At 42.5% G+C, this 25883-nt stretch overlaps 1 protein-coding gene across 3 annotated transcripts in view; it reads left to right on the top strand.

Moving 5' to 3' along the window:
• The window catches only part of LOC145411442 (translation initiation factor eIF2B subunit delta-like), a 28934-nt gene extending 7238 nt beyond the window's left edge, over positions 1 to 21696 (top strand). For all 3 annotated transcript variants that reach the window (XM_080281484.1, XM_080281482.1, XM_080281483.1), the window contains exons 6-7: positions 3102 to 3282; positions 20141 to 21696. In XM_080281484.1, the coding sequence (XP_080137610.1) occupies positions 3102 to 3282; positions 20141 to 20358 (399 nt within the window). In that variant the 3' untranslated portion in view covers positions 20359 to 21696. The remainder of the gene's footprint in view (positions 1 to 3101; positions 3283 to 20140) is intronic.
• The last annotated feature ends 4187 nt before the right edge of the window (positions 21697 to 25883 follow it).

Genomic DNA, 25883 nt, shown 5'->3' with positions numbered 1-25883 from the left:
TAAAATCTCATTTGTTTTTTCTGTGCAGCAGAAATAAAACATGATTTAGGTTTTTGCATGAGAATTTCTTTGATATTCTTGAGTATTACACACATGGTCAGTAAGAAAATAACCTTAACAATTGTCATCATCATCATCATCATCATCATCCGGACCTCCTTTCCCACCCTAGGGCAGGGAGATGAGTTGCAATGTCCAGACAGCCCAAGTTTACCCAATCCAATGGGCCACGCTTCCATTTAGTCATCATTCAAGCCCCCAGAATCCTGGCTCTATCTGGTATGCCAAAAACTTTCACCATATTCTGTAGCTTCACATAAACGTATTCGATAGAGCCAGTCCGAATGCGGTCATGTTGAAAAGGGGTGCCAAATCCTTGATCATTCACTTCTTACAACATTCATCCAGCCAGCTCGATCTCTTGTCAGTCCCCTAGCCTCACCGACTTCCATTCCTCTCTTCCTCACACACACATCCACCATATCCCTCCACCTTCTCCTTGGCCTGCCCTGCCTCCTCCCTCCGTCAAATTCATTCAGATATACCTTTTTCATCACTCTTTTGTTCCATTCTCTCGACATGACCATACCATCTCAGTACACTCTTTTCGATTCTGGGGTCAATGGACTTCCTCACTCCATGGACAATTGTAATACAGTAATCCCTCGATTATCTGACATAATAGAGCCAAAGGCATGTCCAGATAGTGAACTTCTTCCCTGCCCCCACTTCCCCATTGTACATACTGTACCCTAATTTTGAAAGCCATTGTATAAGGCCACTACAGTACATTGTACACCACTTGTTCTTGGTGTTTTACACCACTCTGTCTTGTCAAGCAGACCTGTAAACCACAGCCAAGCAATAATTATGGTCAACCAGACCCATCAGCCACAGGCAAGCAATAAGCATGGCCCTTGAAAAAAAGGGGGGGGGGGCAGCTGGGTGAAAATGTTCTTGCAGCCAAAATTTCCACCTGGATGCAAGCATTTTCTCTGGATAAAATGGAAAAATGTGTGAATAATGGTTTTGAACAGCCATATCACAGCGTCCGGGTAACAGATGGTCCGGATAGTGGCCGTCTGGATAACTGAGGGATTACTATATATATATATATATATATATATTATGTAGGGATTACTGTACTGTACATAAGATATATATATTCATTCATTCATTCATTCATTATCCAATCCTACGTTGCCCCATGAGGAGTGTAGGAGCCCGGGGCTAGGCAGTTGGTCCTGACATTTAAGATGAGAGTGACCAACCTCACTCATCCCTGAGTGGCATTACGTGAGCAATAAACCCCAACCATCCCTTGGATATAAACCTTCACCGGCTCAATCCGACTGGAGCACAATAATTACCCATAAACCACCAGGCGCCAAAATTTGGTTATATGGTTACCACCCAGTGTAGTAAATGGTTTCCTGGTGTACAGGAAACCATTTGGCTTGTCATTCAGTGTAGAGTCACCCATAAGCAGAAGGAAGAGGAGAGAATGAAAGACAGAAGAGTGAGTTACATGAAGGTATACACCTAACATTTTGTGGTCTTACTTTATATTACAGTTGACAGGTTTTAAACTGTCACTGATATACATTAAAATCCAACCCCCTTCTCACGTAGTATACTCAGTCCTCGTAAATCACGACAATTTGGGTCTGGACCACTGCAGTGATTTATGAATTCCGTGATTTATGAATAATAACTCTTATGTGAAAAATTAATTTGGGTCTGGACTTTGGCCAACCTGCCCCCACAGCACCCTACCTACACCTATCTAGGCACCATCAAACAGAAACATACAAATTTAGGAATATTCAGTGCATGTATTAAATAGAAGTAAGCCATGTTAAAGGATCTCACCTTAATCCTATGACGAAATTGCTTAAGTGAATGGAGTGGGGTGGTGTTGGGAAGAACTTAGAACCTCTTAGCACTTGTTCTTCCCAAACTCTTTCACCAGCTTTGAAAACCTCTTTCCCCTCTCAGCACGACAAATGAGCTCCAAATATTGACTGTACGACAACTGCGGCAGCTTCTTGATGCCATACTGCTTAGAGCGCTTCATTGGGGAGTCGGGAGGGGCCATGGCAGGTAGGAGGCGGGGGGACGTTTACAAAAAAAGCAGGTAACTCTCGTACTCCACGGTGATGGTCTGTAGTGTGCGGACTGGTGGGACAAGAACAACAACAACATGGCGGCAATAGTATGCACATATGCCACCAGGGACGCATGGTGATTGGTTGTTGGGTCGCGATTTTCAGTTTGAATGCTGCGGTTTACGATTCTCCTTGGAAATGGCCCACTTGGGTGCCTAGATCCGCGATTTTCGCGACTTAACAGTGATTTAAGGTTGCCAGTAGTCTGACGGCCACCTACCCGTGATTTACGAATCTGTGATTTATGAACACGAGATTTATGAGGATTGAGTGTACAGTCTTTGTGAATCATTTTCTAACTAGGAATTTCAGACTCCATCATAATCTCTAATATCACTATGAATTCATGATTCTGTAATGGCTACAACATTGAAATGTTCTGTAGCCATGAGTGCCTTTATTATGGGCCTTCTGTTTCTCACTAACCTACTGTAGAAATGAAGAAAACTATTATGAAGGGGATCCAGCCTTTTTCAGAAACACCTTAGTTGTTTCCATTTCCTGGAGGCACTGGGGTTTCTGGAGGTACTTCTTTCTCGCTTGGGCCAGTTTCCTGCTTGCTATCAAAGGAAGCATTCAGCGAGTGTGATTCCCAAACATAAGGAACGCAACTACTTCTCTGGGGTTTAGAGTCAGCCAGCTGCCGTGAGACAGAGTACCCCAATGAGGCAGAGACCTACTGTGACAGAGTCACCCCTGCTTGAGGATTTTTGTTTGTAGCAGAGAGTCTTTCATATTTCATATTTCCTGGAAAAGAAACCTTATCTTTCTGAGGCTGTTTCTTTGACTTTGGAGGAGAGTCTGTTGATGTCTGCTGAATCTCTACAGAGAGAGGGAGGGAGAGAATAATGACTGATTGACTGATTAATTACCTGAGAGAGAGTACTGACTGAATGACTGACTGATTAATTTTACCTCTTGGTCTTTCCACAGGTGACAAAGGTGGTAGTTGAAGCTGAGGCAGTGATGATGAATGGAGCCATCCAAGGTGTGTGTGGGACAGCTAGCTTGGCCTTGGCTGCAGCCACATACCACAAGCCTTTTATTGTCCTTTGCCACACCTATAAGTTTTGCAACAATGACCTCACAGATTCTCTAGTTGTTAATGAATTAGGTGAGTAACTTATATACATTATTGGTATAGTAACCTACTGTACTGATCAATACTCTCCCAACCTTGGCTTTATACTGACAAGCTTAATTCTGTACCATGACCTAACAAGTTTTCCTACTAATGCTACTGTTGCTGTCGATGTTAGCTGTGGCGAATGTAGATGGTGCAATCTGTGTTTGTAATGAAATTATATTTATATATATATACAGTATATATATATATATATATATATATATAGAGAGAGAGAGAGAGAGAGAGAGAGAGATCAAGCTCACCCCTAACATGAGGGTTTCATTCCAACCGTGGTGCATTCGGCTCAAAACCGCGTAAGTTTTAACTACTCCTTATTTTGCTCCCTAGACCCCCTAAATGTGGTGTTTTGCTGTTATCTGCCATTGGTAATCAATATGAAGCACTTTAAGTGGTTAGAAGGTTTATTTAAAGTTCTAACTTACAAACACAGTACTGCACAGCAAAACTTCAACACACAAATACATAAACACAAGGCAACATTCTGATGCCGATTGGTTTCGGGACAATTCGTCGTCGTCAATTTGCCATCACAACAATAAAAAGACAATTCGCCGTCATTAATGAAGACAGCTGTGGGTGATGCTAGAATAGAATTCAAAGGCGAAATAAGTATATTTATAGAATGACGGGGAATCGTTCAGGGTGTGAATTGTCCTGATGGGGAATCGTCCATGTTCTGACAGGGAATTGTCTGGCGGCGAATTGACGACGGAAAATTGTCTCGAAACCCGCCAATCATGGGTAATCATATAAATCAGGTTAACTGGTTACAAGGCTTTACTTAATGCTTTAACTTTATTTAAGTGCTTTAACTTACATACCAGAACAGTAAATATTTAACTTACAAATACAGTACTGTGGAAAATCAGTGCAGCAAATCTTTTCACGATCAAATAAAAAAGGCAATATTCCGACACCTATCAGGTAAACTGGTTATAAGACTTTATTTCTTGGTTTAACATTAGAACTTGTACATAAACTTACCAGAACAGTAATGTAAATACTGTATTTAGCTTACAAATACAATGCTGTGGAAAAGCAGTACAGTGAATCACATGATCACGTGATCAAAACAAACCATGCGCACTGTGCTGACGTTCAAGGATTTGGCCTTTCAAAGGCGTCTCGCGTAAATATATAGTTTTTGCAATGGCTTTTCAATCTTACGTTGTCTTATACGTATCCCATCACTAACTGCGTATAACTGCAAGCGTGCTCAGTGAGAACGTGTTAGGGGCGAGCTTACTGTACAGTAAAACCTCGTTTTTCGGGCTGTGGATGTTCCCCCCAAACCACGCGAAACGTCGAAATATGAAGTTTAGAATCAACAGGAAAAACAGAGGAGCGTTTCGATGGGACATGTACCTACCCTATCAGAAAGCACTATAACACCAAACAGGCCCTACCCAATATTAAATGAAGAGTGTTTACTAGTGCTACATTAGCATAACACAGTAAACATGTACTGTTTCTGAAAAGACATTAAAGCTGTTATAAAGAGCTGCAACACCAAAAATCCATACTAGAAATAAAGTGAAGACTGGCTTGAGTGGCAAGGGAAGGTGTGTTGAGAGTGGATGGGCTTGTTCCCGATGTCACTAACCAATGAAAAGCTGCCACTTTTCACCAGATTATTTAATTTTCAAAATCAAAGTAGGTCAACTAAACCCCGGTCATTTTATGTGCCCTCTTTGTCACTAAAAGGAAGGGGGAAATTATAACAACATTATTTTACTCACTGCTACAAGGAAGAAAGGCTGTAATAGAATAAAAAATTGGTGGGCTTAGTCTGCCATCTCTGTATTGGGACGGTTATTATTCTTTCCCTCCTTAAATATCGATAAGCTTTACTTTACACCATCCATTTCAGGTATTTGTCCATCAAAACAAAAATAAATAGTGTTACGAGAAACATGTTACAATTCTTTGTTATGAAATAGTAGCACAACACGGCGGAAGATCGTATGTTACTATCACAAACAATAACAAACTCACGTGTGTCTACTGCCCAGCTGGACCTGCTGTATAGAGATCATGGAAAACTGTTGCATAGAAAAATGGACAGTGCTTAGACTGAGCATCGGTACGCATCGTCTGCTGAGTGTCGACTGCCGGCTGGGAGCATTGAATTGTGAGACAACTTGGAAACTTTTTGCTTGCGTGAAAAACGAGACATTGAAGTAAAATGCGTCCAAACATGAGGACTTACTGTACAGTATATATATATATATATATATATATATATATATATACTGTTTATATATAGTGCCGTCACACAGTAGACGTATTCAGAGTAAACGATTCGCCAGTGAATGAACAGGGGGTAATCAGGTCCACAAAACCATAATGAACTAATTGAACCCTGAGTGAACGAACTTTTGGAGTTTTGTCAGCCTTCTTCAAAAATTTGGATTATTGGGTTTTTCAGATTATCCGTGTTCGGATTAATGGACTTTTCCTGTATATATATACAGTAATCTTCCCTTTATCCAATGTAATACAGCCAAAGGCATGTCCAGAAAGTGGGTCTATCCGGATTGTGGGTCCCTGCCTCCTGGACTGGTACTTATGGACCCAAACCCAGCCTAACTTTGAAAACCACCTAACTAACTCCCTACCGGACCTGCACAGCACCTATTTAAGACCCTGTTCACACAAATAAGGGACAAAAAGCATGAAATAAATGAAAAGCAACCAGAGAATGAGGAATTAGAAACGAGTATGGAAAATATTTAGCAGTGTACAGGGTACTTACAACACATCTGTGGCCGTTCGTTATGAAGGTTAACCCGCCTCCTCTAAAGCTCTGGCAGTGGTGAAAATGCTCTTGAAGCACGTATAGTAATCCAGTGTTTTGCTGCACTTAATCCATTTTCCCCTACGAGTTATAATTATTTAACACTGCACATTTTGTTCTTAATTGCACCACGCCAGTTTCAATCGCCAGTGTGCACTCTGTACTTAATCTTTGCACTTTGAATTCTAATTTCATAACACTACACAACACTGTAAATTCCCATGTGGTCTAGCGGCGAGGTATTGCGGCTTATTCACAAAAACAAGCACGTGCAGCATCCATTGCGATGAGCGTCTAGTCAGGATGGTAGTTAGGTGGTAACTGGGGAGGGGGCAGCAAGGGGCACGCGTAAACACAGCTGTTCAGCACTGCACACCAATTCAAAGTATGGTTTTTTTTTTTTTTTTTTTTTTTTTGGGGGGGGGGGGTCCAAAGGCCCAGGCCCAAAATGTCCGGGTAGTGGGCGTCCGGATAATAAAGGGATTACTTATGTATATATATATATATATATATATATATATATATATATATATATATATATATATACTGTATATCATCATCATCATCATCATCAGCCACTACAAGTCCACTGCTGAACAAAGGCCTCCCCTAACCTTCTCCATGACTTCCTTGACTGAGCCAATCTTTGCCACGTTTTCCCTGCAAATTTCTCAATCTCATCTCTCCAGCTCCTGTCTGGCTTTTGTCTGCTATGCTTACAGTGTCTTGGTGTCCAGTCAGTGAACCTCTTGCTCCATCAGTTAGCACTTATTCTTGCTAAATGGCCTGCCCAACTAATGTCTGTTCCCTTTTGACTTCTGTAATATCATTGACTTTAGTCTGCTCTCTCACCCAAGATATTCCCAACATTGACCTTTCCATTGCTCTCTGAGAATGAATTAATTTATTTTCCATCGAGTCAGTTTCCAGGTCTCACACCCATACGTCATAGCTGGAATTATACATTCGTTATATACTTTTCAGTGCATACAAACTGGCAAACTACTTTTCATGATGTCTCTATGTTTACCAAAAGCTTTCCATCCAATTTTAATGTCTTTTTATTTCGCTATCATTATCTTTCGTTAATTTTTTAATTTGGCACAAGTAATTGTACTCCTCGACTACTTAATGTTTCCTGTAAGCCAAGAAACCATTTACAATGCTGGGTGGTAACCATATAACCAAACCATACGTGCTCCCTACGTGTCAAGTGGGTTGGTGGAGGGTTAGTGCCCCTCCCTGTAAAACAAATAACTCAGAGTCAAATGGCCACCCCATACGGGATTATGGCGTCTGGCAATAGATAGATAGGTAGAATTGTACTCCTCGACTTCTTCAAGAATTTCTCCACCTATTCTGGTGACGCTCTGTGGTGTTTGTGGATTAAACATTAGTTTTACTCCGGTTATCTTTAGCCCAACTTTGAGATTTTCTCTGTTCAGGTTATTTAATATTTCCTGCAATGTCTCTGCTGTTTCTGAGATTAGGATAGTGTCATCTGCAAATCTTAAATGGTTTAGCTTTTCTCCATCTATGTTCACTCCTTTGTTTTCCCAGTGTAGCTTTCTGAAAATACTTTCTAGGCATGCTGTAAATAATTTTGGTGAAATTGTATCTCCCTGACGTACACCCTTCTCAGTCTTAATTTACTGAGTCCTTATGTAATTTAACTGTAGCAGTTCCCTCTTTATATATGTTTTCGAGCAGTTTTACAATGTTGTCATTCACTCCTTGTTCTCACAGTGAAGTTTTATATATATGTATTATTATTATTATTCATCACCCAATCCAGTGTTGCCCCATGAGGAGCGTAGGAGCCCAGGGCTAGGCAAGTTGGTCCTGATGTTCAAGATGAGAGTGACCAGCCTCACTCATCCCTGAGTGGCATTACTTGAACACAAAATCCCAACCACCCCTTGTGTGTATATATATATAGTTATACCCAGTTTCAGGTTAATGATCACTGTATTTCTATCTATCTATCTATTGCCAGACGCCTCAATCCCGTTTGGGGTGGCCACAAACAAATTGCCTCCAAGTCGCTCTGTCCCCCGCCATTTCACTGCCCTGCTCCCAGCTCACACCCCCCTCTACCTCTCCACCCCATCCGTCCATCTCATCCTCGGCCTCCTCCTCCCTCTTCCCCCCTCCACCTCACTCACATACACTCTCTTCGTCAGTCTTTCACCCTCCAATTTTGGTGGGTGCCTACAATGATCCAGTGTGTACAAGTTGCCACCCACTCAAGCTGAGAGGCAGCCATTTGAGCCAAGATGGACACCTAGTGTTTGCATGTCTAGAACCCCATTTTGAGGTCTCTGTACATGCGACCTACTGTGTGCCACCCCTTTGAAACCCCATTTCACATGTCCACTTGCTCATGTGTCCCACACCTGTGATCATCTCCCTGTGTTATATAACTCTTGCATATCCAAGACCATTGGTACGCCATCGCTTTTAGCAAATGCCAGTGCTAAAAGGGTAAGGCATAGCCTTTCCTATGTTGTGGAATGGGACATTGAGTGCAATAAGGATAGGTAGGGGGCGAACAAGATCGCTGAAGACTTTAAGCAGCACCAGTCCATGGTCTCAACCATGATAAAAAAATCCATCGCCATCATCACTTTTTTTTCCTCATGCGACAACCACCAACACCAAGGAAGAGCCCAGGCCATCAGTGAGTGGGGTGTAAATGCTACACCCTGCTTCCATCTCATCTATCTTGTCTTCATCTCTGTCTGGCTCACTAACCCCTACACCCTTGCTGCCCCACAGCAGCACTCCCCGCCCACCACATCCCTACGCTCTCCCTCAGGCATATTGCTTCACTCTTCTTTGCACACATTCCTTTACTCCTGCCATCATTCCTCACCTACTCATGAGGAATTAGATTGACTGTTTAGGCCCTCCAACTGTCCATCATCCGTTAGGGACACCCTTGGTGATGACTGAGACCAGCCTAGAACACACTTATAGTGCATAGATTTTTTTTTTTTTTTTTTTTTCCCCTCCTAGTTACGGGTCACATGGTCCTTGGCCTCCCCTCCCTATCCACACTGAATCAATGTCAAATTGACCCCAGTATGCAATTTCTTGTTATGCAATCTGTTTTCACTTGATGTAACCCAGTCATATACCGAGGTGTGACTGTATACGTACAGGCCATCCCTGCTATAACAATGAGATGCGTTTGGGAAAACCCATCATTGAGCCAGGGTGTCGTTAAACAGGGATGTTATAACAGAAAGTACAGTAGATGTTCAATTTAATGAACTAACTCAGCCAACGCCCATTCTGTTATCTCGAATTTTCCGCCAAATCGAGTTCCGTAACCAAGGCTCAATATAAAGGAAAATTTTCCAGTATTGCGAGTTATTTTCTGCTAAATCCTTGAAGGCAACTCAAACCTAGCAAACTATGCTAACACTTAATGATACATACAGCAGTTTGAACCCATAATTAATACCCCCAGAAATGAATTATTGTGTAGGGAATTTCCTTAACGAAATATGCTTATTTTAATGGAAATTTTCCATTAAAATGGGCAAAAATATCGGAAAAAAATAATTCTATTATCTTGGGCTTCCGCTAAATTGGTGTTCGTTAAAACGAGCATCTACTGTATAGGGATGTGTTTGGGAGCCTTGGGATTCTCCCCCCAGTCAAGTCCAAAACCCACCCAAATGAGTCTAAAAACAAGTTTCTAGCTCACCTAAACCCCCAAATATCTTTAAAACAAGCTAAACTAAGCCAAAAAACAGTTTATAACTCACCTAAACCCAAATATAAAATTAAAAATGTTCAGAAAAAAATCACTTAATAAACTGTACCCAAATATGAGTGTTCACCCTACCTATGACTAAAACACATTAAGTGTAAAAACATTTTATAAATCAAACTAAACACAAAATTTACATCTGAAATATCAAAATTGGTACTACTACTATCTACTACAGTAAACCCTCATTATACGATGGGGTTCCGTTCCTGAAAACCCCATCGTAAAGCAATCCATCGTATAGCAATCCCATTATAACATGGAGTCAATGGGGATACGTTCCCAGACGTGCCTAAACTCTCACATACACACACCTTAGCACTCACATACATGAAATATCCTTATGTTTAAACATTTAAAGTAACACATTAATAGTGAATAAACAAAAAAAAGCATGAAAACTACAGTATACAGCAGATCTTACCTTTACTGAAGCAAGCAACGGTTGTTTATGTGGTTCCTAGACAATTCGCCATGAAGTCGACAATTCGTCGTCATAATATGGGCGTTCCCCGTCGTTCTGTAAATATACTTATTACTGATTAACTGATACTTTAATAACTGATTCTTAGGGGGATCTATCAAAGTCTATTTTCATTCAATAGCATTGGCTTTGGATATCATTTGTAAGTTGCACTTTTAGACAATACTGTATTTAACTTTTTTCTACCTTGCTGTAGTTGACTTTGAATTATGTTCTAGCATCACCCACAGCTGTTTTCATTAATTTCCATTGGTACTACAACATCCTGTGTATATTTTAAAACGACTTTGAAGAGGTACAAGTACAGTACTAAAAAACTAGTGTACTTCCTAAATAAACTGATATGAAAATAAACGACGGGGAATCATCCTGACGACGAAAAGTCCCGATGGCGAATTGTCTTGTTACTGTTGTGATGGCGAATTGACTTGAAGGCAAAATATCCCGAAACATTTATATTGACGTAACATGAAAATTATTTGTATAATTCAAAAGTATGCCGATCGTTCACTTAAGGTAATTAGGCATTTATATAAATGCCAATGTCTCGTATGTAGCCTTATGCTAAGATGAAGGATCGATCATAAATCAGCTGATTCACATTTCAATATATTATTATTTTTCATTTAATGCCCGTGATTTGAGGCCATATTTTACATTTACTATATAAACAATAAACCACCATCACTTTTATAACTTACATAATTAAAAAACTAGTGTACTTGCTAAATAAACTGATACGTAAATAAATGATGGGGAATCGTCCTGACGGCGAATTGTCCCGACTCGGCCTCACAGTCACAGGGACTCACAGCCCTCACTCATCAATGTCAGAACTGCCTGGCTGGGCAGGGCTAGCTAATGAGGCTGGACCGGTGGACAAGTGTGTGTGGTCTAATGCCGACAGTGTGAGGACGTTTTTGTGGCGTTTGCACATTCGCTGTTCACTGAGCCGTGGATGATCCATCGTTGTTGCAAATCGTTCCCATTGTATAGTGGGCATAGGGTACTAAAATTTTGACGTTCTATAAGCGAAATATCGTACAAAGAAGCATTGTATAATGAGGGTTTACTGTACCTACTGCCAGACGCCTCAATCCCGTTTGGGGTGGCCACAAACAAATTGCCTCCAAGTCGCCCTGTACCCCGCCATTTCACTGCCCTGCTCCCAACTCACACCCCCCTCTCTCATATACCTCTCCACCACATCCCTCCATCTCATCCTCGGCCTCCCCCTCCCTCTTCCCCCCTCCACCTCACTCATTTACACTCTCTTCGTCAGTCTTTCACCCTCCATCCTTTCCACATGGCCAAACCACCTCAGTGTGTTCCTCATAACGCTTCCTATCACATCCACATCCACACCACAACGCTCCTTTATATTCTCATTCGTCAGCCTATCTCTCCATGTGACTCCACAGGCTCCTCTTAAATAACTCATTTCCACTGCTCTCACTCTTGACTTGTGTCCTTCCAACAACGTCCAAGCTTCACTTCCATACGTTAGAGTTGGTATCACAATACTGTCATGTAGTAACTTTTTCACTTCCATGCTCACTTCCCTGTTTCTTATCACTGCTTTCAAAGAATCAGCAACCTTTCTTCCCTGCTGTACCCTTTCAAGCACTTCACCCTCCAAACCTCCATCTTTAGTCATCACACTACCCAAGTACTTAAACGTACTCACATTTTCCAATTCCTCGCCATCCAGCCTCGCTGTACATTCACTGACTTACCTCTCTCAAAGACCATCACTTTACTCTTCCCTACATTCACCTTTAGATTCTGTTTCTTACACACTCTCCCAAACTCATCCACCAAGCCTTGCAGCTCCCCTTCGTCTTCACTCAACAACACAGTATCATCTGCAAAGAACAGTACAGGGAGTTTCCAAACACTATCCTCTCTCACCAGGGCCACTCCAACATCCACTACCCTACCTTGTACCTCTTTTATTTCCCCATCCATGTACAGATTGAACAACCATGGAGACATGACACATCCCTGTTTCAACCCACCTTTCAAAGAGAAAAATTCACTTAGTTCACCATCCACACGCCCTGCAGCCTTCACACCATCGTACATACTCTTCACAGCATTCAACAACTTCCCATCTACTCCATATATTCTTAACACTTTCCACAATCCTTGTCTATGCACCCTGTCATAAGCTTTCTCCAAATCCATGAAAGCCGCATACAACTTCTTTCCCTTCTCTAGAAACTTTTCCACTAAAGATCTAAGAATGAATATCTGATATACACAACCTCTTCCCTTCCTAAAGCCTCCCTGTTCTTCTCCAACTAATTTCTCTGTTCTTTCTCTAACTCTGTCAATAAGTATCCTACCATACACTTTTCCTATTATACTAAGAAGACAAATTCCCCTATGATTACCACACACTTCTTTTTCCCCTATTCCTTTGTACAAGAGAATAATTATACCTGACTTCCAATCCTCCGAGACTCTACCTTCCTCCCAGGCCAATCTGCACATCTTCCACATCCATTCTACTACTATCTCTCCCCCATGCTTCAGCATTTCACCACACACTCCATCAATTCCTGGGGCTTTCCCCGATTTAACTTTCTTCATTGCTTCCACAACTTCTATCCTACTGATTTCTTCCTGTCTTCTCACCTCCCTCCTTCTCCCAGCCATTCCCAAGCCACTTATACTCGCATTACTTCCATCCTCTATGTTCAACAATTCCTTAAAGTGTTCTCTCCATCTGCCCACTTTTTCTCCCTTCTCCACTAGTAATCTACCATTTTTATCTTTCACTCCCCTGCCAACTTCACTTCCATCCTGTCTTACTCTTTTCACCTCTTTCCAGAACATTTTCTTACAGTCCCTCCACTTTACCCTCAAATTCCTTCCAAATTCCTCATCCACTCTCTTCTTACTCTCTCTTACTAATCTTTTCACCTCTCTCTTTCTTTCTACATATAACTCTCTCTTCTGCCTCTCAACTTCTTCCACGCCCCTATTTCTCATCAATTCATTGTATCCTTTCTTCTTTTGTGCCACAGCCAGTCTCACCTCTCAATTCCACCACGCTGTTCCTTGCACCCCCCTCCGTCTTCTCTTCCTTCCACTCACCACATCACGTGCTGCACATATTTCTTCTGTAAATATCCTACACACACCTTCCACGTCTCCCATCTGCTCCAATTCATATTTGCCCAATCGTTCCTCCACTTCTCTCTTATACTCTGCCTTTTTCTCATCCTCTTGTAACCTTTCCACTCTCCTTGCAACTACTCCTTCCTCTCGTCTTTCCCTTCTTCTATTCCTCCATCTTACTTGAATCCTAATTCTGGCCACCACCAAGTAGTGGTCAGAAAGTCCACTCCCCCAACCTCTATAAGCTCTTGCATCCATTACACATCTTTGCATCTTTTCATCCACACACACATAATCAATCATTGCCTTCCTTTCATTCAGTTCACCACCCACCCTTCTCATCACTTGCCATGTATACCTATGGATCATTTTATGCCTGAAGAGGGTATTGGCTATCACCAACCCCCTCCCAGCACAAATGTCCACTAACACACTCCCATTCTCATCTATCTCAGCAGGCACACCCCACTCACCAACTATTCCATCCACCTTCACATTCCCAACTTTACCATTCATATCACCAATCAAAAACACTCTCTCATTCCTTCCAAACTTTTCCATGCACACTTCTACATTTGTCCAGAACTCTTCTCTCACTCTTCTAGCACGATCTTGCGTTGGCGCATACACACACACAATCGCCCACATTTGTATTCCAACTTTCAACTTTACCCACACAATCCTTGACCCAACTGATCCATACTGTCTTATGTTCTTCTTCCATCTCTTACTCACAACTATACATACTCCTTCCTTTGCCCTCTCATTCTCACACTCCTGCACATATACCCCATCCATACTCCCATTCTCTCACACTTTCTCCTCTCCATTGTTTGTTTGGTACAAAAAAAAAAAAAAAAAAAAAAAAACTTGGATAACTGGGGACTGGACACTGATAGATGGGGAAGGGTATTAATTTTTTCACATAATTAAAGCAGGGTACTGTATAGCGATGGATTGTATAGCGGATAGATCTGTGTGTGTGTGTGTGTGTGTGTGTGTGTGTGTGTGTGTGTGTGTGTGTGTGTGTGTGTGTGTGTGTGTGTGTGTGTGTGTGTGTGTGTGTATATATACACACATATATACACACAGTAGACCCTTGTTATCCGTGGGGGTTAGGTTCCAGAGACACCCGCAGAAGGCAAAGTCCACAGATACTCATCATCACAAAATGGCTTATTAGTTCCACATAAGCTAAGCACATGCCTGAAAAAATAAAAACATACTTTAAAATATTACAAATACATATTAACCCGCCCCGTCCCGACCACTTTCTCACCACTGGTACCCCCCAATCCCGACCATTTTTGGACCCAAATTTTTTTTGCTAAAACTTTTGCTTTTGGTCAGAAACAATGGTCAGTCATGAAGAAATTGTTCCCTGGGGTCCATAATTGCCCTAAACAGGTATGCCTTGGTCACACCTGGCACCGTGTTCTCTGTAGGTGGTCTGAGCCTCTAACGTTTTCTATGGTATTATAAGTCTGGGAAACCAATGAAAGTAAGTCTATCTATCTATCTATCTATAGCCCGACGCCCTAATCCCGCAAAGGGTGGCCGCAGACAAAACGCCTCCAAGTCACTCTGTCACCCACCATTTGACTCCCCTCCCCCCAACTCACTCCCCCCTCCCTCATATACCTCTCAACTCCATCCCTCCACCTCATCCTCGGTCTACCCCTCCCTCTCCCTCCCTCCACCTCACCTACATACACCCTCTTAGTCAGTCTTTCATTCTCCATCCTCTCCACATGTCCAAACCACCTCAGTGTATTTCTCCTAATCTTTTCAACCACATCCACATCTACCCCACAACGTTCCTTCACTTCTTCATTCGTCAACCTGTTCCTCCATGTCACTCCACATGCTCCTCTCAAGTAACTCATTTCCACTGCTCTCACTCTTGACTTGTTCCCCTCTTGCAAGGTCCACGCCTTGCTTCCTTACGTCAGGGTAGGGATCACAATACCATCATGCAGTGACTTCTTAACTTCCATACTCACCTCCCTATTTCTCATCACTGCTTTCAGTGTGCCAACAACCTTCCTTCCCTGCTGTACCCTTTCACGTACTTCATCCCCCAAAGTTCCATCCTTACTCATCACACTACCCAAGTACTTGAATGCACTCACATTCTCCATATCCTCACCATCCAACCTCACTGCACACTCTGTGACTTCATTCCTCTCAAACACCATAACTTTACTTTTGTTTACATTAACTTTCAGCTTCCTCCTCCTACACACTGTCCCAAATTCATTCACCAAACCTTGCAACTCCCATTCATCTTCACTCAACAATACTGTATCATCAGCAAACAGCAACACCAGAAGCTTCCAAATCTCACCCTCATTCATTAGGGCCACCCCCACATCCACTGCCCTACCTTGTACCTCCTTTACGACCCCATCCATATATATATTAAACAGCCATGGAGACATTACACACCCCTGTTTCAGTCCCACATTGAGATCAAAGAACTCACTCAGCTCACCATCCACTCGCACCGTAGCCCTAGCTCCCTCGTACATACTCTTCACAGCACTCAACAATTTCCCCTCCACTCCATATATTCTTAATACCTTCCACATACCTTTCCTATCTATTCTGTCATAAGCTTTCTCCAAGTCCATGAAGGCAGCGTACACTTTCCTTCCCTTCTCTAGATACTTCTTCACTAAACATCTTAGAACAAACATCTGATCTACACACCCTTTTCCCTTCCTAAATCCCCCTTGTTCTTCTCCAACTAGCTCCTCTGTCATATGCCTAACCCTATCAGTGAGTATTCTACCATATATTTTACCAGTCACACTAAGAAGTAAGTAAATATGTATTTATTACAAACATAAAAACATGTGATAAAAGAGTAAATTGGATTTTATACAAAAATAGAGCTGAAATAAGCATTGTACCATCGTGCGAAACGAGCAAAATCGGGCAGACTGGTCACGATGAATCGCTAACATTCCAGAATCATGATACATATCATTTTTTCTACTTACATAATACTTTTACAGTAACATTATACCATTTTACATTTTATTGAACTGTTTTACGTATTCACAGGCCTTTCGATAACATTTAGCGTAATGTTAGCGCTTATTTACGTAGTGAGTGAACTCGCTGTGACTGTTGTTTTAACTCGTATTGTGTTTTTTCTACTTACAAAATACTTTCCTAATAACATTATACACTTTTCAACTTTAGAGAACTGTTTTGAGATAGTTTCAGGCCTTACGTAAATATTTAGCATAATAATAGGGCATAATAACACACACGGTGAAGTCGCTATGACTACTATTTCTACTTACAACCTATTTTTGTACTTATATAATAATTCTCCACTAACATTGCACATGTTTACACTTGATATAATTGATATCACATAATTTCAGACCTTACGATTCAACTGAGCGTCATATTATCGCGTACTTACTGTGAGTGTTATCGCGATATCATTTGTTTCATCTTACACTAGTATTCAACTTATAAATTACCTTACTACTAACATTACAACCTTTTCCACTTTATATAATTCCTATCACATACTTACTGACCAGAATGTTCTACTGAGCGTAATATTTTCGCAGATTTACACAGTGGGTGTACTCGTGACATCAATTATTACAACTTACACTATTTTTCAACTTATACGTTTTATTCATGCTAACATTACACCCGTTTCCACTTTATATTCTTGCTATCACATATTTACTGACCAGAGTGTTATACTGAGCGTCAGATTTTCGCAGATTTACACAGTGGGTGTAGTTTTGATATCACTTCTTTCAACTTACACTATTTCTCAACTTATACATTACTTTCCTGCAAACATTACACCCATTTCAACTTTATATAAGACTTAGAAAATACTGACTGGCCTTACCATTATACTGAGCGTCATATCGCCATCCCACACAGTTTCAGTAGTGTAGGAAGTTATGGTACTCTCTGAAACACGGCTGAAGGCACAACGCAACATTGGTGGTGGTGGGGGAGGTTGGGGAGGTGGAGAGCGGCGCCTTTCATCACTCGCACTTCTCTTCCCTCTCCCTTTTCCTTTACCCTTTCCCTTCCCTTTCCTTCCTTTCCCCACATCCTGGGGCTGTGGGGAGGAAGTTTGGGAATATTGTGTGGCAAAAGACATGCTGGGGAGTGGCTCCACCTCCTCTCCCCTAGGCCTACGTGCACCACGTGCTCATGCTGCCTCCCTCACACCACTTTCCCTTTCACCCCGCACTCCCGCCACACCACTTTCCCTTTCACCCCGCGCTTGCCTTCTGGCCCCACCTTCTGATCCTCAGGGTGAGATTTTTTCCTTCCCCAACCACGAGGCAACATCACGTCCTAAGCCGCCGTCCTCGTCCTCATCAGAATCTCTCTCTAGGGGATGGAGAGAGGTCCGTGCAGGTGGTTTGGGTGCAGGCTGGCCTTCCCTTGCCTTATGATATGTCACATACCGCTTTTTCCGGGGCGAAGGGACCTCCTCATCACTGCTTGTTATTTCTTCCTCTGGCTGGACATAATCTCGATCACATCATCATCAAGTGGAGAATCACTATCTCCAGTGAAGGCCTCCAGGGCGGATGCTATTTCGTCGTCTGAGAGACCTTTCCGCGCCATGTCTGACCTGGGTCACTGCTAACAGGTGAGTGACCGAGACAAGGGCGAGCGTGGGTCACGCGGGGTCTGGGACGCTGCCCGCCTGGCGGCAGGTAGGGGAGGCTTGGGTAGGTGGGCGAATCGAAAATCTCGCACGAATTTTGAAAATTGTGGAAATTATGAACCTTGCAATTGCAGGACGTTGAAATACGTCAACGGGATTGGCAGTGACAAAACGTGAGGACGTGGAAGTATGTCGATGGGACGCCGCGGGTTAACACTCACCAAAAGACTGACCTTGTGCCCAACCTCAGCCAATGACATTCCACTTTTCAGCGTATCTAAAATCTCTATTTTCTCTGCCAGTGATAACAACTTATGCTGTCTTTTTTGGCTTAGAAGGATTGCTTTTATCCTTTACTTGTTTCTTGGGAGCCATTTTTCACTTACGCAATGAAAGTACAGTAGAGTTGTAAACTCGAGAAGGGCGATGACAACGCAAGTAGTGAACTGCCTGGTGTTTACAGTAAGACTGGCGGAGTGGCAGGAATGCCTGTGGGTGCGGGTATGCTAACTGTAGAGACAAAAGAAGTGTATGTTGCGCATCAATTTCAAATTAAGTTGTAGTGTATAGTACAGTATTAAAATAAGTTTGATCCGTGGAAACTTAAATCCATGGATAACAAGGGCCTACTGTACTACGCCAGGTGGTAACCATATAACCAAATTATGGTGCCTGGTGGTTTAGTGAGTAATTGTGGCACTCCAATTGGATTGAGCCAGTGAAGGTTAATATCCAAGGGGTGGTTGGGGTTTATTGCTCAGTAATGCCACTTAGGGATGAGTGAGGCTGGTCAGTCTCATTTTAAATGTCAGGACCAACTTGCCTAGCCCCGGGCTCCTATGCTTCTCATGAGGCAAAACTGGATTAGATGATGAATGAATGAATGATCATGTCCTAAAATGGATGACAGTGTATCATTTACCATCCCCTCCCCCAAGGCCACAGCTCCAAACTCTCTCCAGTACTATAATGTCACATGGGAGCTGTGCTTACAATGGAGTTCATTGTGTTTTATGTCATCCCTGTCATTCTGCATGTCATGCTGGCCTCATGTCTAGGTGGCATATGTCACTATGGCATTTCCACGAGCCAAGAACCCCAGGAAGGTTCTCTCTCTCAGAAAGAAGTGGGAAATATCAGAAAACTGGACAAGGGATGGATAGTGGGTCAGGCAGCCGAGTTTTTTTGGTGTCCCTACAGGACATCAGGAAGGCACAAGAACTAAAACAGTATTGGACTGAATATGGACAGAATCCCATCTTGAATGGAAAGAGATGGCCAGACAAAAATACCAGAATTTAGATCAGGCAGTGTTGAGGTGATACCACCATCAACAGACCAGTGATGTTATGGTGTGGGCAGAGGAGCTCAAAGATATGGTGATAAAGCTTACATGATATCTGGCCATAACTGCCACTCCACTAACCACATGAGATTTACTATATTGAGAAATTCTCTAGCTACTTTGGTGAGTTTATTCCTCCTAATGTATTCCGATTTGCCATCATTCATGCCTCACCTGTCTCGGTCTGTCCTCATGCTTGGTTAGGTCTGCCTATCTCCTTTTTTCTACCTTGCTAACCTGCCTAACACTGCCCCTGGGTGTTGGGTGTAGAGTACATTGTACAGTAATGTACAGTACAATAATATTTAACATGCTCAAGGGAATTTTTCTGTTTGAATAGTTGTTCAGTGGAGTTATAGGGTTTATAGGGGGTTAGACTCCCTTTGGGGCCTTCTGGGGGTTTGAGAAGGGTATTATGTCAATTTTTGTCAGTATATCACATTCCGACACCCATCTGGTTGCTCTCTGCTAAATAATTGAGAGTTTCCTGTATAGTACAGTCAGTGTGTGTGTGCATGTGTACACATGCACACACACATTCCTAGTATTCCAAGCAGAGGGAACCCGCTTTTGCATTCCTGGAGATGCCCTTGTATAGCATTTATAATTTGTTGTCTTTACAGGTGATGCTGACAAGGTTGTGTGGGGTCCATCAGGGCAACAGTGTGGACAGCTGGCCAAGTGGCGTGAAACTCAGAATCTGAATGTGGTTAGCTTGGTGTATGATGTCACACCAGCTAGCTTGGTGACCGCTCTGGTCACTGAACAGAGTGTTTTGCCAACGTCAGCGGTGCCAGTTATCATTAGACGTAATTATGCAGATGTCCTTGGCCAAGACTGAGACCCTACTGCATCCTGACTCTGGCCAGCACAGCCATTTCTGCAGTGAAGAACAGATTAGACGGCCCTGTCTGTCATCTGGATATTGTATCAGTTTTAATACAACAGTCTGTATACTGCAAGCTTGTATTGGTGAAACACTAAATTTGTACATGCAGTTTCTTAGTTACAGCAGAGTATTGTTAACTAAATTATAGGATATGAAGTAACATGCTGTTTCTTTGTTACAGCAGTGTACTGTTAACTAAAATATAAGATACGAAGTAACATGCAATTTCTTTGTTACAGCGGAGTACTGTTACTAAATTATAGGATATGAAGATCATGTTTTACAACTCACAGCTACATACATTGTTAACCTTATCAGTTAATTTTTGTGTAATAATAATTTATTTATGATGTGCCTGTGAGGTGAGTCAATATTTTGTGGCTTGAATGGTGAGTGAATGGGTGTGTGGCCCATTTCATTGGGCATGCTGTTGATTGGTTTTCCCAATATCATCTCCCCCCACCCTCCAGTTTCTGGACCGTCCAACTGCCATGGGGGGGGGGGAGGGAGAATGACAATAGCAGCGATCATATACGGTGTTTGGGGGGAGGGCAGAACAACAATAGCAATGATCATTTATGGTGTACTTTATTTGTTAAGTCTATTTGATGATTTGATTATTCTATACCTCAAAGAAAAAATACATCAATAAAACCTTTAAGTGGTCATAGTTAAATATTTCTAGCCAGTTAGCACATTGCTACTGACTTTTTGAGGGAAAGTAACAGAACTTTGTTCTCAAAATACAGCGAGTCCTCATTTTGTGTGTAGCATATTGTATCGCTTATAAAAACTCCAGCATACTCACATGCATCTGCTTTGGTCACCTAATGGTGGATCTTCACACTGCTTTATCTCTGGCAGCCCCTCTGTTCAGTCCCTTATATCTGAGGACACATTCTATGACCTCATCCCAGGTCTTTTATGGTCTGCCTCTCACAACCCTACCCTGATGTTCACACTTCTTACCTTCTGCACCCAACTGTCATCCTTCATCCTCTCAACATGCCCAAACCATCTCAGTCAACCCCTTCTCATCACAGCACCAATACATTCCAGTCCCAGCCTAACTCTCAACTCTTCAGTCACAATCCCAGTCCCCCCAGGCCTTGAATTCAAGGATGCCCTACACATCCATCTAACCATTGTCATTTCTGTACATCTGAACCTATGCTTTTCTTCTTTACTGCCCAGGTCCCACTCCCATGCAGCATTACACTCCTAACACATGCTGCATAGAAAGATCCCTTAGCATGGAGGGAGTGCCCTTTCAGTGTCAGGAGAGGCGACAGCTCCCTGAACCTCTTCCAACCACTCCTCACTCTAGCCACAGAGTTGGCTACAGCCCCACCTCCAGCACAGAACATGTCCCTCAAATAACAAAACTCCACATGCACAAGAGACTCTCCAGCAAGATTAAGTCCTACATGCTAGACAATCTCTAAATGCTCTCCCCAACACACCACACACACAAAATCAGCATTATTTCACAGTCTGTCTCTAAAACCACTATGTCTCCTATGCATCTAAGTATCACAAACGCTATGTGTGATGCTTTGTGATGAAAATCTGTGGAACTGGTATCATAATAGCCATTGTTTTAAGACAATGTCATCATAATACCCATTGTTTTTAAGACAGTGTCATCATAATAGCCATTGTTTTAGAGAGAATTTGTCATCAAAAAACCATTGATTTTAAGACTGTCATAATAAAAACCATTGTCCATTTAAGACAATGTGTCACAAATACCCATAATTGCTTCAGCCTTTCCTGTATAATCATCATCATCTAATCCTGTGTTGCCCCATGAGGAGCGTAGGAGCCCGGGGCTAGGCAAGTTGATTGTGACATTTAATATGACAGTGACCGGCTTCACTTGTCCTTGAGTGGCATTATGTGAGCAAGAAACCCCAACCACCCCTTGGACATAAATCTGCAATGGCTCTATCTGACTGGAGTGCCTTAATTACCCGCTAAACCACCAGGCGCAATAATTTTGTTAAATGGATATCACCCAGTGTAGTAATTGGTTTCCTGGTGTACAGGAAATCATTTGGCTTGTCACTTAGGATAGAGTCACCCATAGGCAGAAGGAAGAGGAAAGAATGAAGGAAAAAAAGATGAGGGAGTGTCGAGTTGCCTGTAGCATAAGGAGGAGGAAAGAATGAAGGAAAGGAAGACAGAAATGGATGGAAGGAAAGAAGAAAGGAAAGGGCAGTCACCCAAGAGCAGCACTACGTCGAATGAGTGGATGGTGAGCGCCCCCACCTACCACAAACCTTTCCTATACAGTATACTGTATTTTTTTCTCTCCTGAGCAAAAGCACATGGCATAAAACAGAAAGATGATAGGTGGGGGCACTCACCATCCACTTACTCGATATAGTGCTGCTTTGGGTGTCTGCCATTTCCTCCCTTCCTTCCTCTTTTGTCTGTCTTTCCTTCATTCTTTCCTCTTCCTTCTGCCTACAGGTGACTTTACATTGCCTCTTCTGTCTGTCTTTCCTTCATTCTTTCCTCTTCCTTCTGCTTATGGGTGACTCTACACTGAGTGACAAGCCAAATGGTTTCTTGTACACCAGGAATTCATTTACTATGCTGGGTGGTAACCATATAACCAAATTATGGCACCTGGTGGTTTAGTGGGTGATTAAGGTGCTCCAATAGGACTGAGCCTGTGTAGGTTTATATCCAAGGGATGGTTGGCCAAGGTTTATCGCTCATGTAATGCCAATCAGGGATGAGTGAGGCTGGTTGCTATCATCTTAAATGCAGGACCAACTTGCCTACCCCAGGGCTCCTACACTCCTCATGGGGCAACATAGGATTGGATGATGGATGGATGGGTGATTTTTAAGTTACAACTGAGCATTATTTCTTTTCCTTGTTAAGACGATGAGGAAAGGAAGATATAAGAAGAGAAGCAGATAAAGAAATAGAAAGGGGATGGAAGTATAAGGCAGCACTACACCATGCAAGTGGATGATGGTCGTCGTCACTTACCGCTTGTTGATGGAGTAAAGAAGGAATTTTGCTGATGATGAGTGATGAATGATAGGGAAAAATGAAAGATTATTAATGTGTCAACTAGAGATGTATGTGCAGTACGTCAAGTTTATGATGGTGAAAGTAGCAACGATCACTGTTAATGCACCTTGTCATGACAGGTGAAGAGAAAGACAGGTTTTTGGAAGGACTGGACAGATGCCCAAGGGCTAGTGTGCTTATGATGTGAGATCTGAATGGGAGAATTGGCACTGGCTCTGTAAATGATACATTGAGTCATTATGAATGCCATAAGAGATGGCAACTGGACGTGGGTCAGGAAAGGTTATGTAATAGTAATTCTTGTATTAAACTCAAAGATGTACACAAATGTAAATGGTAAAGATACACTAGAGGGAATGTTCCAAGGAACCTGACTGATTATGTGCTTTTACATGAGGGCAGTGAAAGGACAATGCAGAGGATTATCTGATCAACATGACTGCGGTATGCAAGGTAAAACTGCGAGGAGTATGTTGGATAATGTGAAAGAGAGAAGTACTCACAGTGAAAGACAAAGTGGTGAAGCTGAGAAACAGCAGTGGCAGATAAGCTTGAGCTTCAGGTAGTGGAGGAGTTGCTGTTAGTGGTTTGTGAACAAAAATGGACTTTGGAAAACTTGTGGAGTACATACAAGGATACCTGCAAGAGAGAAAGACACAACATGAAAGGATGTGGGGGTTGAGAGAGCAGCGGAAGAAAAGATATAAAAGTGTTTAGGGTGGATGCTAGAAATGGGCTACTATGAAATACGGAGGGAATATAATGGAGGTAAGAAACATGGGAAGAGTACAGTAAAAAGAAAAAAGTAGATGTTGTATGCTCATGATTTGGTGTTGATTGCAGAGTATGAAAAGGAGGCAGAGGAAAGATTTAGGAAGTGGAGAGATGGTATGGGGCACAAGGGCTTGAGAGTACAGTAAATGCAAATAAAACAAAGGTGGTGGTATCTAGGGTTGGTGGTACTGTCAGAGATGAGGGAGAGTGGCCATATGTGGTTTGCCACAAGGGCGTGGGAAGTAATTCCATCTTGTGCAGTGTTTGTGATAAGTGGGTGCATAAGAGATGTAGGGGTATTAGATGCAGACTGCAAGATAATGCTGATTTCATGTGTATGGTGCATTGGGGAAAGCATGTGGTGACTGTCAGGCATGAAATGATTGATCTTACTGGTGAGTCTAGTGTGTGGAAGAGTTCTGTTACTTCTGAGACGTTATGTCCTGGAGGCGGGACTGGAGCTAGCTTTGTGGCTACAGTGAAGAGAGGCTGGAAGACGTTCAGGGAGCTGTTGCCTCTCCTGACACTGAAAGGGCTTTCCCTCCATGCTATGGGATCATTGTAAGCAGTATGTGTTAGGAGAGTAATGTGCGACCTGGGCAGTGAAGAAGGCTATTTGCGGGCTCAAATGTACAGAAATGACAATGATTAGGTGGATGTGCAGTGCGTCCATGAATGCAAGGCCATGCAGGGCTGGTTTAACGATGGAAGAATTAAAAAGTAGGATGGGACTGGAGTGTATTGGTGTTGTGATGACAAGAGGTAACTTGAGATGGTTTGGGCATATGGAGAGGATGAGGGATGACAACTGTGTGTAGAAAGTGAGAAGTGTTAACGTTAGGGGTAGGGCTACAAGAGGCAGACTGAAAAAGACCTGGGATGAGGTCACGAGTGTGACTTCAGGGATAAGGGAGTGAACAGGGAGGCTGCTAGAGATCGAGCTGCAATTACGTGACCAAGGCCGACGTCACCTAATGACTTAGTATGGTGCCCCAGTTAACTAGATGGAGAGATGCAAATGCAGCCTCCATCCAGGAACCAAACCTCCCCATGGGACAGCCCAGCAAATGCAGTTGCTTACCTACAGCTGATAAGGCTACTCAGCAAACAGACAGAATTGGGGTGCTCTACTACTACTGCCTTACCCAATTACTGCACCATTATCAATGTAGGGGGCCGGGGCTGCTCTACTGACTCCATAAATTTATGGCAAGGATGATCAATCATTCATCCCAGTGGCAATATTTGAGTAATAAAACCCCAAATCTAAAATTTTTAATGGGACACCTCTGGTTGGAGTACCTTAACATACAAGACCACGAGGCACCTACACAAAGACCCGTACTGAAGGCAGTGACAAGTGAGAGAAGAGGAGTAGGGGTGGTGAATGAGCCTAGTAAATAAGGGAGGCATCGAAACAAGGGCCCATATTCTCATAAGATGTGGAGGCTCCCTTGCATCTCCTCCTTACCAATATATGGTGCACTGATACTCTACTATATTTGTGCTCTTTATACAAAATATGTTGGCAAAGGGAAAATATGAATAACATGAGAGAATATCAAGATGTAATACGCAGGGCAAAATGTTATGGAAAAGATGTTAGAAAACATCCTAAGCTCATAAGGATACAGAACAAAGTGGGGGAAATT

This window comes from Coenobita brevimanus, chromosome 89 (assembly GCF_032717465.1).
Source record: "Coenobita brevimanus isolate Jiangsu-jjx chromosome 89, ASM3271746v2, whole genome shotgun sequence".
Lineage (NCBI taxonomy): Eukaryota > Metazoa > Arthropoda > Malacostraca > Decapoda > Coenobitidae > Coenobita > Coenobita brevimanus.
This window is presented reverse-complemented; position numbering and strand designations above follow the sequence as displayed.